This window comes from Tympanuchus pallidicinctus, unplaced genomic scaffold, assembly GCF_026119805.1.
Source record: "Tympanuchus pallidicinctus isolate F22 unplaced genomic scaffold, pur_lepc_1.0 scaffold19, whole genome shotgun sequence".
Taxonomy (NCBI): domain Eukaryota; kingdom Metazoa; phylum Chordata; class Aves; order Galliformes; family Phasianidae; genus Tympanuchus; species Tympanuchus pallidicinctus.
This window is the reverse complement of record NW_026294710.1, coordinates 2,503,340-2,517,465: the sequence shown is the minus strand read 5'-3', so window position 1 is coordinate 2,517,465 and position 14,126 is coordinate 2,503,340. Positions and strand designations below refer to the sequence as shown.

The 14,126-nt window shown below is 40.4% G+C and overlaps 2 protein-coding genes across 6 annotated transcripts; one reads left to right on the top strand and one right to left on the bottom strand.

Annotated features, from left to right (window-relative positions):
• Positions 1-579: 579 nt before the first annotated feature.
• Positions 580-10,071, bottom strand: ALG10 (ALG10 alpha-1,2-glucosyltransferase). Of its 5 annotated transcripts, none has more exons than XM_052681147.1 (3): positions 9,796-10,061; positions 8,754-8,951; positions 580-6,039 (listed from the first exon to the last, which is right to left on the bottom strand). In XM_052681147.1, the coding sequence occupies exons 1-3, from the start codon at positions 9,958-9,960 to the stop codon at positions 4,984-4,986; spliced, it is 1,419 nt and encodes a 472-aa protein (XP_052537107.1). In that variant the 5' UTR covers positions 9,961-10,061; the 3' UTR covers positions 580-4,983. The 5 variants fall into 5 exon arrangements, with proteins under 5 accessions (XP_052537107.1, XP_052537109.1, XP_052537110.1 ...); XM_052681149.1 differs by lacking the exon at positions 9,796-10,061 and adding an exon at positions 9,572-9,694; XM_052681150.1 differs by lacking the exon at positions 9,796-10,061 and adding an exon at positions 7,311-7,371 and having other exon boundaries at positions 8,754-8,868.
• A 12-nt stretch (positions 10,072-10,083) lies between these two features.
• TPRKB (TP53RK binding protein) lies at positions 10,084-13,918 on the top strand. Its single transcript, XM_052681155.1, has 4 exons — positions 10,084-10,306; positions 11,260-11,382; positions 11,666-11,842; positions 12,660-13,918. Exons 1-4 carry the CDS (start codon positions 10,166-10,168, stop codon positions 12,741-12,743), a joined length of 525 nt encoding a protein of 174 aa, XP_052537115.1. The 5' UTR covers positions 10,084-10,165; the 3' UTR covers positions 12,744-13,918.
• The last annotated feature ends 208 nt before the right edge of the window (positions 13,919-14,126 follow it).

Genomic DNA, 14,126 nt, shown 5'->3' with positions numbered 1-14,126 from the left:
TAAGGAATCCCATTTGCAACAAAGAAAATGTTAGCTAAAATCAGCCAGGTTGCTCTTCACCAGGACTGCAGTTCTGTTGTGCTTACTCCCACCCACCACCACCATGCCATTTGCTCAGCACCGACCCAGGGGGCAAAATGCTATCTCTGAAATCGGTAATATTCCTGCCTGTGCTCCTTTGTTCTTTTGAAGCTTGCCATTTACATTTAAATTCAACCAGGCAACGTTTTGTTTGAGATTTGATGGGAACCCAAGAAAATGCAGCATGATTTACATGCATGAAATGTGCAGGCTTGAAGCAGTGCCTTAAAATTAGAGAGTCCTGGAAGCAATAATCACCACAACCATTCCTTTTGCATTATTTCTACGACAATGCTATTAGGAGAGTTGATATGAAAACATGGAAATGTAATCTCATTAGAGGAGATCACAAGGTAGCTAAGGACACAAATTTCTGCAATTACATCCTTGAAAAGATGCACAGTGCTACCATTCAAGCCAGTTCATGCCAATTCCAATTAAATGCACGGTGTATCAGTTAACATCTACATAGAACCAGGAAATAAAACACACAAGAAGAGTGTTTTAGGAGTATTTATTTTTTAAGATATGACAATTTTTGCTTTACAAAAACAGCAGTGTCTGGGCAATGAGCTCCTTTCCCGTTGCTGACATACAGCTGCAGTTCAAGTAAGCTCACAACATTTCTTGAGAACATTAAGATAGTTATTTATAAATTCACATCCAAGTACTAGAAACACTATTTGATAAACCAACTCGTCCTCCAGTTTCAGAAATGTTGTTCTACCAGCAACCAGCAGCTTCTCCTTCCAGCTGGTGTTTCACAACTCTGAGAGCAACAGCAGTTACCTGTACCAATCCTTTCCCTTCTGATTCCTGCTCTTATAACCCAACTTTTCCTGGAGCTGAAGGAACAGACTGAGGTTCTGAAAATGCTCTGAGATTAAGCAGAAAGCTCAATGCCAAGAACTCACAAATTAATGGCATTTGAGCTATTTGTTGCTAACTACTTTAGCATTTCAGTCTCATGCAGGGATTCTTTTTGTTTGCAAAATGATGTTTGCTAGTAAAAGTCAATTCTCTGGATCCATCTAAAATATACTTTTAAGAGGGATCTTTTTTTTAATAAAAGAAGTCTCAGCTGACAAACAAATGTCACTGAAACAAAGAGAAAAACCTATCCTAGCTAACAAGAGACGACAAGGATGGCAAAGCTCTTTAGGAGGAGGAAAAGCAACAACAACAACAACAACAACAAACCAACAAAATGGTAAATATAGACCAAAAAAACACCATTAATTCCATGGACTCTTGGTTCAGATTTTTCACAACACAGAAAGTAGATGATGCATTTAAAATACAGTATGTCAATCACTATGGGGCTAACAGCCATTTGAACATTTGCACTGCATGTGCTCATCATCCAACAAAAAAGAGCAAATGTGTCAGTCTCAAAAGTAGAATTTCTTTGCTTTCCTCAATTTGGCCTATATCTATATCTATCTATCTATCTATCTATCTATCTATATATGTATATGGCAATGGATAGACTATGTGAAGAAAAAAAGAATACTGGAAAAGTCAGCAATAAAACAGCGGAAGAAAATCCATGTAAGTTTCTAAGCAATTATTACATTGTAAAACAGATGTTTCAACAGCAAGCTTTCAAGTTTCATTTTGTTCTCTAAGATCAGATATGAAAACTCTATAAATAGAGAAAATATCAAAAGGAGACATTTTAAAGATGAAAAAAATAGCTCTTCTCCTGAAATATATCATACTATATAGATTGATAATTAAGTACAACGATATTTTAGCTAAGCTAGTTACTAAAACAAGCAATCAGCCATGACAGACTTGAAGTTTTCCAGTTCTCAGCAAGCAGTGATGCTTAAACCCCAACGCTGTCATTTCCAGCAGCATTCCATTGAGCATGGGTCACCAGAACACGATGGCACAAGTCTGCCATCTGCTGAAAAAAGTCAAACCTGCACTAACAGAACGAAAATCAGAGTAGAGGACTTTTTCCTGCAGGATTTTCAGCAGAAAGAATCTATCTACACACTATCAGAGTAAGAAGTAAAAACTATTTCAGCACGTACAAGTTGTTTATGGTGTCAAATTCGTGCTAATTTTGAATACAAGCATGTTGCTAAAGAACAGAAGAGGCAGAAAACAACACAAAACGCACACAAATAACAGAGAATACAATTTATAAACTTAGTTTGAAAACAAACTTTCTACTTTCTCAAATAAGCACCTCTATGTAACTCTAAGAACTGCCACATTAAGTCACATAAGAATTATGTGTCATCAAAACAATTCAGTCACACTGTGACTGTTCAGGTCTGCATTTTGATTTATTGAGAACTTCCCTTCTTTCTGTCTCTGAAAAAAATGAATCTAAGCTTTTTTTTTTTAGACTAATGATGATGTAGTTACAATCACCTTGATTTCTGAAACTGAATCATATTAACACTGAACATTACCTGTAAAGTCTCTCTGGATCACCAGCAAAAGTTAAAATAGCTTTAACAACAAATTGCTCCTTTCCTGTTTTCATTCCCGTCATCCTGCTCCTTTCCTGTCATTCGTGCATTTTCCCAGTTGTAAAAATTTGTTTAAACTTAACCTTAACAGAAAGCACTGAGAATAAGTGGAGAGTTAAATGAAAACTCTGATAAAATATTATTCCATCTTACAATATTCTTGAAAACAAACTAGTAAAGCAGTTCACAGACACCTCTCTACAGAGTATATTGTGATGTAGAGCTCACCAGAAAGGCACTGTGCTCTAACTTTTGGGGGCTTTCTGCATTTGCTTGTCTTTAAACGAAATGCATGCTTGCATTAATACAGCATGTATTAAAACTCATTTCTTTCCATTTGAAACATGGCTGCTACCTCAGTTGAATAGACAAGCATAAGCACTGTCCTAACAGAGCTGATTATATGGGGCATTCAAATACCAGCATCAATAGTCATCCTGGACAAAATACAACAACTGTAGACTGCTGTACAGGAATTTTTTCATCTTGTTAAAGCAGTGCACTCCTGCTCCTGTATATAAAGCCAGGAAAACAAAACAAAACCAGGTCTAGGAGGTAGGTCAAAATTCTAGCCAGATCCCTACCCTTTCCACGTTACCATTCTAACCTGCTCAGTACTACCATTTGAGGATGAAAAACCATTTGAGGCAGTTGAAACACGCCTCTGCTCTTTACTTTGTTTACATTTTTACGATAACGTTTTACAAAAGCAGAATTGGATCAAGAAGCATGCAAAACTTTCCCCCCGAATCCATCACAGTACAATCACAGCACAGCATGCTGGACTCCACAAGAACCATGTCAGATTCTTGAAAAGCAACCCAGTGCACTTCTCTTGGCCTTTCAATTTGGTAAAGCCAAATGGAGAGTGATCAAAAAACGGCTTTTCCTATTGTACACACAATACCAACAAATTACCATCCTGACAAGGCAAAAAAGAAAGCAGTAACTTTCTACAAAGTGTTTCAAATGCAATTTAAATGAACCCACTTACTGAGTGGGCTTTAAGGTTTCCTTGGAAGAAACAGGGTTGCATTGGACAGGAGAATGAGATAACCACATTCTTTATGGGAAGGTCTCAGAGCCAGACTATTGATTTGCATACAGTAAAGAAAAAAAGTAACAGAACCACTACCAGTAAGTAACTCCACAGCACTGACTTTTAAAGTGACTGGAGGGGTGACAACAGTAAATTTGTTCAGATGGGACTACAGTACTTTAGAGGCCTTAGAGATGCTACACAGTATGCAAAACTTTCAATCCCCCACCACAACATGTTATGTTTATAAAAACTGCTTAACTGTTAACTTGAATTTTTTCTAGCCTCATTAAAGTCATTTTATGACAGGAATCATTACAGCCTTCTTTTATTCTGAAAATAATGCACTGAATGCTTTAAAAAAACAAAACAAAACAAAACAAAAAATCCCACAACCAACAACAACAAATGACAACCATTCTATTTTGCCCATGTAAAAAAATACATGTTCCCCTTAATTCCATTAAATTTGCATATTTATGCAAAGCACTTAAAAGAACAATTCAGTAGTGCCATTAGTAATTGTGTAAGATTACAAGTCAAAGATCTTAGAAACACCGAGTTCAACTTGGAACTGGAAGCGCACTCACATCCTACTTGGATACAAACTGAACACAGAACTTTGGGACATAAAAGCCCTATTATTTAAAGGGGCATTCATTGTACTGCATTCCATTGTGCAACAACACGTTTCAGTCTGACACACGTAAATTAATCCCCTTCTAATAGGTTACAATATCAACTGCAATTTATCTTTTGTTGTACAGTAACATTTATTCCCCTAAAGAATGTACACGCAGGCAGCCTCCACTGTGTTTTTTAACTATCAGTTTGAAATAGAATTTCCAAGACGTCCTAATGATGAAAGAGCCAACATTCTGTTTGCAAAACTCATGTAAGCATTTATTGACCAAAGAAAAAAATCCAGAAAATTCAGTAGGTTGCAGGATGTAGGTGTTTTTGAAAACGTTATCATTGAGCAGTGCTTCATACCTTGACCTCTAGCAGGCATAGATGGAAGCAGCCTGTTTCAAAGAAGAAGTATGCATCCCAGCGTAACACTTAAGCATGCTGTTTTAAAGATGAACCTACAGAATGACTGTAAACATCTCCCATGTTTCACATTAATTACTGTTAAGTGTTCCCAAATTTCATCTCCTACCAAATTTGTTAATTCTAGGAGTTCAGAAATTCAGTATCTGCACATTATAACACATCCCATTCAATTCCAAGAACATAAGCAACTTCATTCCTTCTCCAGTCCTCTGGGAAAAAAAAAAAGTCCACATATAATACAAAACATGGTACTTTGTTCCAGAGCCCACAGTTCTGAAACAGAATTGGATTTCCATAAGGTACGAAGGTTAAAAAAAGTCACCACATAAACCTCTGGATTTCTACACTATTTGGCCACTGGAATGTTTTGTTTAGGAAAAGATAAAATGTTATTGCATTCACAACAGTGTAAAAAGCCAACTCAACAAGTTGTCTATGGACGGGTGGGAATGGAATATTGAGCCTGTATATTAAGAATGGCAAAATAAAGTAACGGAACTCTAACAGCTTTTGGGGAACTGTGACTGATAATAAACATACAAAATACATTAAGATCCAGAATATCGATTTTGATTTTATTGTATCAACAAAACTCCAGCCAGCAAATATATAGGCTGGAACTAACACATATTTTACAAGCTCATGTCTTTGGAAGATTTTTCTCCAGACATAGAATGTGTAATGTCTATTATCTGCTAGCAAGTACTTATGAACATAGGTAAACTTCCAAATCAAGAACAAAGAGATGGCAGCGATTAGGATGTACTGCACACGGTGCCTTCGCAATGACTGCAGGAATTTCCTGATTTTAGCAGGGGTCAGTAAATGAGGGAAGGAAAAAAAGAGAGTAAAGGACAAAAAATAGAACAGCTGGGGAAAGTGCAAGCAGGCTTCATGGCTACTTCTGTCACCAACAACTATTCCACCATTGATGAAGACAAAAACAAAGAACGCAGTTACTAACACAATATATGGCCATGTTAAAGCAATAAGTGTAATCAAGTTTTTAGGAGATATGAGATATTCAATAAGAAATCGTGTGATTAAGGTCAGATCAGAAAATGATGTTCTCATGGAAGAGATCCTTTCATCCTTCTTTTTCAGTAACTCTGTCTTCCAGGCTTCATTTAGCTTTTCTGCAACAACATTTCCAGCACAAAAAACTGTCCACACGATATTTGTCTGACGAAACATGAAAGCACAAAATCCAAGCAGAGCTGAAGCCTTATGGTTACCATAAAGGCACATTAAATATGCAAAGAGAGTAAAAAATACTGATCCTGTGTCTGTATAATAAAGGAATGTAAAAAAATAAAGGGTGGGAAATGTTGCAAGAGTTAACGAAGACAAGATTCTCTGGAAACCTGACACAGCCTAGAAAATAAGCAGAGAAATATGATTAGTAATTCCAACTAAAAAAACACATATATTTGTGAGAATTCCATTATGACAACATAGCATCTCCTACACCCTTTGATTCCGTTGTTGTATGACCATATATGCTACATTTCTGTTAAGCTCCTGCTATGTTAATATAGAATGCTGGACAATAAAATGTTAAAGGACAAACAAAAACATCAAACTTTATTGCTGGTGAGATAAATACATGGCAAAGAAAATACACCAACTCCTTTTCTACATCGGGCGTTCACATACTTGTGACATCAAAATCATGGTGGGATTGTAACTGCTCGCACAGCTAGGAGAAAAAAATACATTAATGGGAAAAAGAAAAAAAATTCAGTCCTTTATGCCACTGCAATCTCATTATCACATTCTGTTTGTAAGACAGCAAAACACACCATGCTGTTTTGTCTTTTGAAGCCAGCTCACAAAATGGCCAGCTCAAGTTTCTAATCTTGGGTGCAGCTTTTATTGTTTATTTTCGTTATAATTTACAAGTTAAAAAAAAGAAAAAAATTTTAAAGAAGATAGGAGATCATACTGTTTAAAACTTCTGCCAAATATCTCACTCACTCCACAATATGATGCAATTCACATTAAAAAAATGCTGCATGATGTTTCTGAAGGATGTAGTGTTGGATGAAACAGTCGCCACCATAAAGAAAAGAGAATACACAAAACACTGAGCTCAAAGAAGCAGCAACTACAGAAACACAATTTTTCATGCTAGTACTATTATCAAGAAATCTTTTGTTTTCTTATAATTATATTTCGATCTCCAAACATAAAATTAATTATTCCAAAAAAGGAAACAATTTATTCGATTTGACCTAATTTGGTGTCTTACCATGTGCTTAAAAGCATGTGAGTCTCCTGTAAGAAAATACGTCCTTTACAGTAAAGGAATTGGGCAACAGCAAACATGTTCTTATGGATAAAAAGTGAAACTAAAGAACTTTCACTAAGTTGAAAGACTTTGACAAGGCCATTAACTACTGAAAAAAAATTTACCTACTGCAATGGTAGATGATTCAACACTTTAAAAATACAACTGTATTTGTCCTGTATCCTAATTGAACTGCTATGGTCTGCGTGGGTAGACAGCTAAATAGGTAAAAATGGGCTGTATCAAATTCTATCCAAAGGTAAGAATACTGGAGGCATCTCTACTGGGACCTGTCCTGTTTAACATCTTTCTCAGTGACCTGAAACAACAGAGTACACAGTGCAATAACACTGACCTGCAGTGACTCAGACAATATACTCAAGGACAGGGCTGCCATTGAGATTGACCTACACAGGCTAGAGAATAAAGTTACAGAAATCTTATGAAATTCAACAAAAGCAAATGTAAATGCCTGTATATGGGATGAATTTGTGCAATGATACAGACTTGGCATGGAGAAGTTGAGGATCCACTTTGGAAAAGGAGCCGGGGTTCTCAGGAGGCAGCAAAGTGAAAATGAACCACAGTTGTGCCCTGGCACAAAAGAACAGCAACAGCCTCTTGAGCTGCATTGGCAAAAGGTAGCAGCAGTCAAGGAAAGCAATTATCCTTCTCTATTCCATGTATGTCATGCTGTGTTTAGTATACCACATCCAGTTTTGTGTTCCATAATGGGACAAAGGCATTACTGAACTGGAGCAAAGGCAAAGGGCCACCAAGACAGCAAGATGCAGAAGCACCTGCCCTTAGAAGAGAGCTGAGGGAGATGGCCTTGCTCAGCCCAGAAAATAGATGGTTTGGGGGGAATTGAACAGCAGTCTACCCATGAGGAAGTTATCAGATAAAGGGAGTTGGGCTCCTCAAACAACACTTGGTTGGAGGACAAGAGACAATGGGTATAAACTGAAACAAAAGGTTCAGACTGGATGTGGGAAAAAAATAAAAAATCACTAGTCTTCTACCATGAGGCCAGTCAAGCAGTGGAACAGGTTGCCCACTGAGTCTGTGTTGTCAATGAGCAACCTGGTCTGATCTCAGGGTTTGTCTGCTTTGAGCTGGAGGTTGGACTATAGACCTCCCAAGACCTCTTCCAACTTGCTGTTCATAGAAGAATAGAGTGTTCCAAGCTGGAAGGGACCCACAAGGATCACCAACTCATAGCTCCACACAAGATCACACAAAAATCAAACCATAGCTCTGAAACTATTTCCCCTTGTCCCATCGCAACAGACCCTGCTGAAGAATCTGTCCCCTTCCTTCTTACAGCTCCCCTTCAGATACGGGAAGGCCGCTATCAGCCTTGTCTTCTCCAGTCTGAACAGCCCCAGCTCTCCGTCTGTTCTCATAGTGGAGGCGTTCCATCCTTTGGATCATTTTTATCATTTTTGTGGCCCTCCACCAGATGTGCACCAATGGGTGCACATCTCTCCTGTACTGAGGACTTTACATCTGGACATAGTACTCCTGGTGAGTTCCCATCAGCGTAGAGGGGCAGGACCAACTCCCCTAACCTGAGGCCATGTTTCATTGGGACCACTTATCGATATACATAAGAGTACATTTTTGGAGGATCAAACTCAGACAGAAAATATGTTTTTCCTTTTTTTTACATAAAAGGCACGTGCCTCCTTGGTGAAACTGACCTGCAATTATATGAAACAGAGAGTAGCTCAAATAAGTAAACACATGCAGTCAAGGAATTGTTTGTACTGGTACATAAAATAATCCTACTTTGTACCTTATTTTTCTGATGGATCTTCAGCAGAAGCAGGTACAGCAGGTAGAAGTTGCCAGCACTGATGAGGAGGTTGATGAACCTGAGCATGCCGGTGGAACACACCACGCTGCCCGTCCAGCCAAAGAGCCAGGCTGCTGGCTTCACCACACCAACCGACAGCAGATACAGACCCGGAGGGGTGGTGATCATGGGATCCCACTGCAGAATGGGAGACAGGCATCAGAGGGTTGCTGTCACACAAAAACCACACCACAGATGTGCAGCAGGGTTTGGGTATGTAATTCCAACCTCTGCTCTGATTTGTTAATCACGGAATTGTAGGGGCTGGAAGGGATCTCTGGAGATCATTGAGTCCAACCTCCTACTGAAGCAGGTTCCCTATGGCAGGTCACACATACAGGCATCCAGACAGGTCTTGCTTATCTCCTGAGAAGGAGACTCCACAACCTCTCTGGAAAGCCTGTTTCAGTGTTCTTTCACTCTGACAGTAAAGAATTTCTTCCTTGTGTCAGTACAGAACTTTCTCTGTTCCAGTTTGTGCCCGTTTCCCCTTGTTCTACTGTTGCTTGCCACCAAAGAGCCTGTTCCTGACCTGACTCCCGTCCTGTACGTACTTATTAACACTGATGAGATCCCCTCTCAGCCCTCTCTTCTCCCGGCTGAAAAGCCCCAGGTCTTTCATCCTTTCCTCATAAGGGAGGTGCTCCAGGCCCCCAGTCATCTTTGTGACCCTCCGCTGGATTCCCTCCAGCAGTTCCCTGTCTTTCTTGCACTGGGGAGCCCAGAGCCCAGACACAATATTCCAACAGTGGCCTCACCGGAACAGTGCAGAGGGGGAGGATCACCGCTCTCGTTAACGTGGATGTCTAACGAATTTCAGGCACCAACAACCAGGCACGGCACGGCGGGGACCGCCCTTCCGCGTGACTTCAGCTCCCCTCTCCCTCCTACAGCAATCACCCATCCCGAGCGCCGCGAGCCGACAGCGACAGCTGCCGCCCGGAGGCGCCCCTAAGAAAGCAGCCCCGAGGGCCGGGCCCACCTGCAGGAAGCGGCCCTGGCAGTAGGCCTGCGCCTGCGGGACGTGGAAAACCTCGTCCATGTAGGGCTCCCGCAGGCGGCGGTTGACGGCGGCGAAGAGCAGCGACGAGAGCAGGAAGGCGCCGCTCATGGCGGCAGAGAAGCCGTACGCCTCTACCCCCTCCATGCCGCCGCCGGGAAGCGGCCGCACGTCCGGGAGAGCCGCGAGCGGGCGGCGCCGGGGCCGGTAGGAGGGGCGACGGGAGGGGAGGAGGAGCCGGCTGCGAGGCCGCGCAGCTCAGCCACGGAGGGGAGTGTTGTTACGGCGCTGTTTTATGTGAGACCGCGGTAGCGCTGCTCCGTGTGCCCGGCCGTCCCGCCGGCGCTGCGGGATGCACCTCACGCACCCGCTGGAACTGTTCCCCGAGCGCTGCGTCACGCTGCTCCTCTTCAACCGCGTGCGGAACGCCGCTGCCCTGCGGAGGAAGGCCGTGGAGGGATCCATGGAAGGAGCGCTGATAAACCCTGCCATGGTGAGCGGGCGCTTTGCTGTCCTGCTGCGCTGCGGTACGGCCCTGAAGGCCGCGGGGCTGCGCGGGGAGCCGCGCCGTTGGCTGGCTTGGGAACGGGCACCTCCGAAGTGATCGGTGCGTGATCTGCTAAAAGTTTCTTTTCTGCTTCTGTAAACTCATGACTGCTTTCTGAACGAAGGCCTTTTTGTTAGCAGAGAGGCGGTTGTGGGGGAGGGGAAAGAAAAAGATTTGAATCTGGTAATTTGCTGACATGTTTAGTAGTGTGAGTAACCTGGCTTCAGAGTGTAATCCCTGTTGTAAATGTGATTCTGTCACCTTGGTGCTGTGTTCAGTTGTGGGATTCTCACTACAAGAAAGACATGGAGGCCCTGCAGCTTGTCCAGAGAAGGGCAGCGGAGCTGTGAGGGGTGTGGAGCACAGGAGTGATGGGGAGCGGCTGAGGGAGCTGGGATGGGTCAGTCTGGAGAAGAGGAGACGCAGGGGAGGCCTTATTGCTCTCTACAGCTGCCTGAAAGGAGGTTGTGAGGAGGTGGGAGTCGGCCTCTGCTCCCATTTAACTGTGATAGAGCAAGAGGGAATGGCCTCAAGTTGCACCAGGGCAGGTTCAGGTTGGATATTAGGAAGAGGTAAGGAGGGAGGTGGTGGAGTCACTGCCCTGGAGGTGTTTTGTAGCCGTGGAGATGTGGCACTGAGGAATGTGTGTTAGTGGGCATGGTAAGGATGCAGGAATAGCTGGATTAGATGATTTTAGCAATCTTTTCCAACCTTTATGATTCTAATGATTGTCCCACTCGGCAAATAATCCATTGACTTTGGAAGAACAAGAACTGCTAAGTTATACTGCTCCCTTTTATGATTATGGACTTAGGCTATCAAAATTAGTTGGTCATTATTTTGACCAGAGTCCAAAATACTATGCTGAATTTCTGTTTAACTTTGGTTGTATTTTACAGATCGTAGATCCTTTTCAAGTTCTTGTGGCAGCCAACAAAGCGGTTCATCTACACAAGATAGGTAAAATGAAGACCAGAACTCTCAATGCAGAAATTATCTTCAACCTTTCACCAAACAACAATGTAAGATACGCTCTTCAAATGTCATTTTTGCCAGAGAAACTTGCTAATAGCCTTGCAGCCAGACAAGTATAGTTATCTGCTTAACCTAGCAAACTAATAGAAGTTACTGTTATTTTTAATAACACGAATATGCTGATATCTCTTGTTGATTTTCAGAGTTCCATTAAGATAAAATGCATTAATTTATTATTTATTATTTTCAGTAACTGAAAAGACATAGCAAAGAACATGATTATTTTGATGTAATAAGTGTAACATTTTGATGTTTTTAATCTTTTCTTAGATTTCAGATGCATTTAAAAAGTTTGGCATTTCAGACAGTGACACAGCAGTACTCATTGTTCTGGTTGTAGACAGAGAAAAAATGGTAAATCTGGAAGATATAGCATCTCAAGTAGAAGGCCAACAGGTTTCTCTAGATGAGCTTCCCCAGCTAACAGACATTGCCAAAGTTAAAAAGGTATGCAACCAAAAGAGATGGCTGGGTTTAATAAAAGGAATAATGTATGTAATTGTCTGATAGCATATCTCAATTTTCACATAGGGTTTTTATTTCTTTAGCATGATTGTAAACTTCGGGGCTTTTTTAAATGAAACTTGATTTTTTTTTTTTTAAATTTTTGTTACTCTGGAAAAAAAGTTTCAGGCATCACACACTGACATCACAAATTTTAAGTCATCAAATTCTTTAAGATAATCAGGAAGTTGGACCATAAAAAATGAATTGCAGATTGGTGCCTACCATACAGTCACTTTTGCTTCCTGTTTTCTCAGACAAATATGCATATAATTGAAAACAAATTCTCAGTCCTAAGGAATTTCGTAATCTTAAATACCCAAATAGTTTCAACATGGGTGGCTAAATAAAAATGTGTTGACTAGCTGCTAGGAGTTCTGTTAGGGCTTGTGTGCTCTTAACAGATTGCCATATGCTAGAAAGGTATCTTGAAGAATACGTGTTTGAGGAATATGCTTGAAGAATATCCAGGCCACATATATAATTCAAGTAGTTTACATCTTCTTGATCACCTCAATGAAAGTAATGGTGGGAGAGAGCAGCAAAATTGGACCGATCATAGCATATCTAAGAGTACTGTTCTCATTCAGTTTCTTTGCTTTCTCTTGTTTCTTGCAGTTTCAGAATTTGCTTAGTTTCTCATTCCCAAATTTATCTGGCCTGCAAGACAAGATTCTAATGTAAAAAGTGGGAAATCGTGTGCAATCCATTTTATTCCTTACACAGCCTTTGTGTTTATTGTTCTTTTTTTTCCCCACAGATATACAAGATCACTCCTCAGGAAGAAAAAATTGGCACTTTGTTAGATGGCATTGTTTGCAGGATCTCAACAAAAGATGTTTAATGAAAAATGTGGAAATAAATATTTTTTTGAAGTAAAAAGAGGTCTTTTTAAGATATAAAAACACTGCATTTTATCTTGCATCTCAAAGAAGTCGTGTGGTAATGAGTTTGGTGACATTTGAACTTCAACCAGAAATGGGGGAGCTTTGGTGTAGCTTTATTCTAAGCTGTATTCTAAGCACAGAGAGCAGTTTGGCTGCACTAAGCAGAATTTGCTATAGCCATTTCAGTCCATTTTCCAAACAAGAAGAATGAAGTTTTGCCAGCTCATTAAGCTGATCATAAACAGAAGGCTTAGAAATCTGTATTTCCTCTTTCAGCAAATATTTTATTATCACCGGGTAACAAAATTACAAAAATTGTAAATAATTCTGTTATTAACCCTACCTTTGATTTGGACTCCAGTAGACAATATCAGTTGAATAATTCTACTGCTAGATTTTTCTCTCTCTGTGGTATGAAGTATTGTGGATGGGTGAGAAAAAAGGAAAGTTTTCATGAACTATCTGTATCACCACCATCTAGAGAAAGGAATGGGATGGTACACCATGGCACCTGCTGATGGGTGCAGTGTAGAAATGCAGCTTCAGAGATGTGCAGAACAGTGAATAAGATCAGCATGAGTGGTGTTGTCACCTGACAACACCTGAAGTCATCAGATGCAATATAGTGCTGAGGTACCAATGTACTGCCATGTTATTTTAGAATTGGAGTTAAAGTATAATGAGAGGTTATTTTATTGCATAACACTGAATTATGTACAGTGATGCAGATTTTTTTAGGGCTTGGTTCCAGGTGCAGAATTCACAGAAAAAACTGGAGAGTAGGTTTACTCACTTTAAATTTGAGATGCAATTCACATAGCATTCTGAAAGCAGCATTGAACGAATTGCTTTGCTGAACCAGAGGGAGTACCAGGGTAATGAAAAGGTTTGTCATAAGATTCAAGAGAGGTGTCTGTGCTGATTCTTGATCTAAAGATGGTTTTACAGGATGTGTTATTCTCTTGAAAGGAAAATGTGAGGAAGTAGTAAGAGATGGAGCTTGGAGGGCCTTGAGTCTTTTGAAATAAAATGTGTAACACTTTCCTGAGAGGATGGCTATAAAATAAAAGTGTTTTCATTTTCTAACAGTGCAATCAGTATATGGAATATATCATCAGATTTGCTGTTTCAACTGCTGACATTGTTTGTGGTAGTTTAAAATAACAACAGACAAGTATGCTTAAACCACAGCCTATTTTGAACATTTGTAAATCATTGGTCCACTTGTTGTATATAAAGAAATATGTATGAAGAGATCACTGTGTAACAATTGATACACATGTTCCAAGCTGGAGTTCTCAGCTCCTAATTCTTGTGAGTCTATTTAATTGTTGTAGAAG

What these genes read in the sequence shown, in the direction of transcription:
- ALG10 (XM_052681147.1), bottom strand. Translation starts at nt 9,960, where the DNA reads ATGGAGGGGGTAGAGGCGTACGGCTTCTCTGCCGCCATGAGCGGCGCC. An exon ending in GCCAGGGCCGCTTCCTGCAG is followed by an intron (nt 8,952 to 9,795) that starts GTGGGCCCGGCC and finishes CCCATTCTGCAG; the next exon opens with TGGGATCCCATGATCACCAC. An exon ending in AGATCCATCAGAAAAATAAG is followed by an intron (nt 6,040 to 8,753) that starts GTACAAAGTAGG and finishes CTTATTTTCTAG; the next exon opens with GCTGTGTCAGGTTTCCAGAG.
- TPRKB (XM_052681155.1), top strand. Translation starts at nt 10,166, where the DNA reads ATGCACCTCACGCACCCGCTGGAACTGTTCCCCGAGCGCTGCGTCACG. An exon ending in ACCTTTCACCAAACAACAAT is followed by an intron (nt 11,383 to 11,665) that starts GTAAGATACGCT and finishes ATCTTTTCTTAG; the next exon opens with ATTTCAGATGCATTTAAAAA. An exon ending in ACATTGCCAAAGTTAAAAAG is followed by an intron (nt 11,843 to 12,659) that starts GTATGCAACCAA and finishes TTTTCCCCACAG; the next exon opens with ATATACAAGATCACTCCTCA.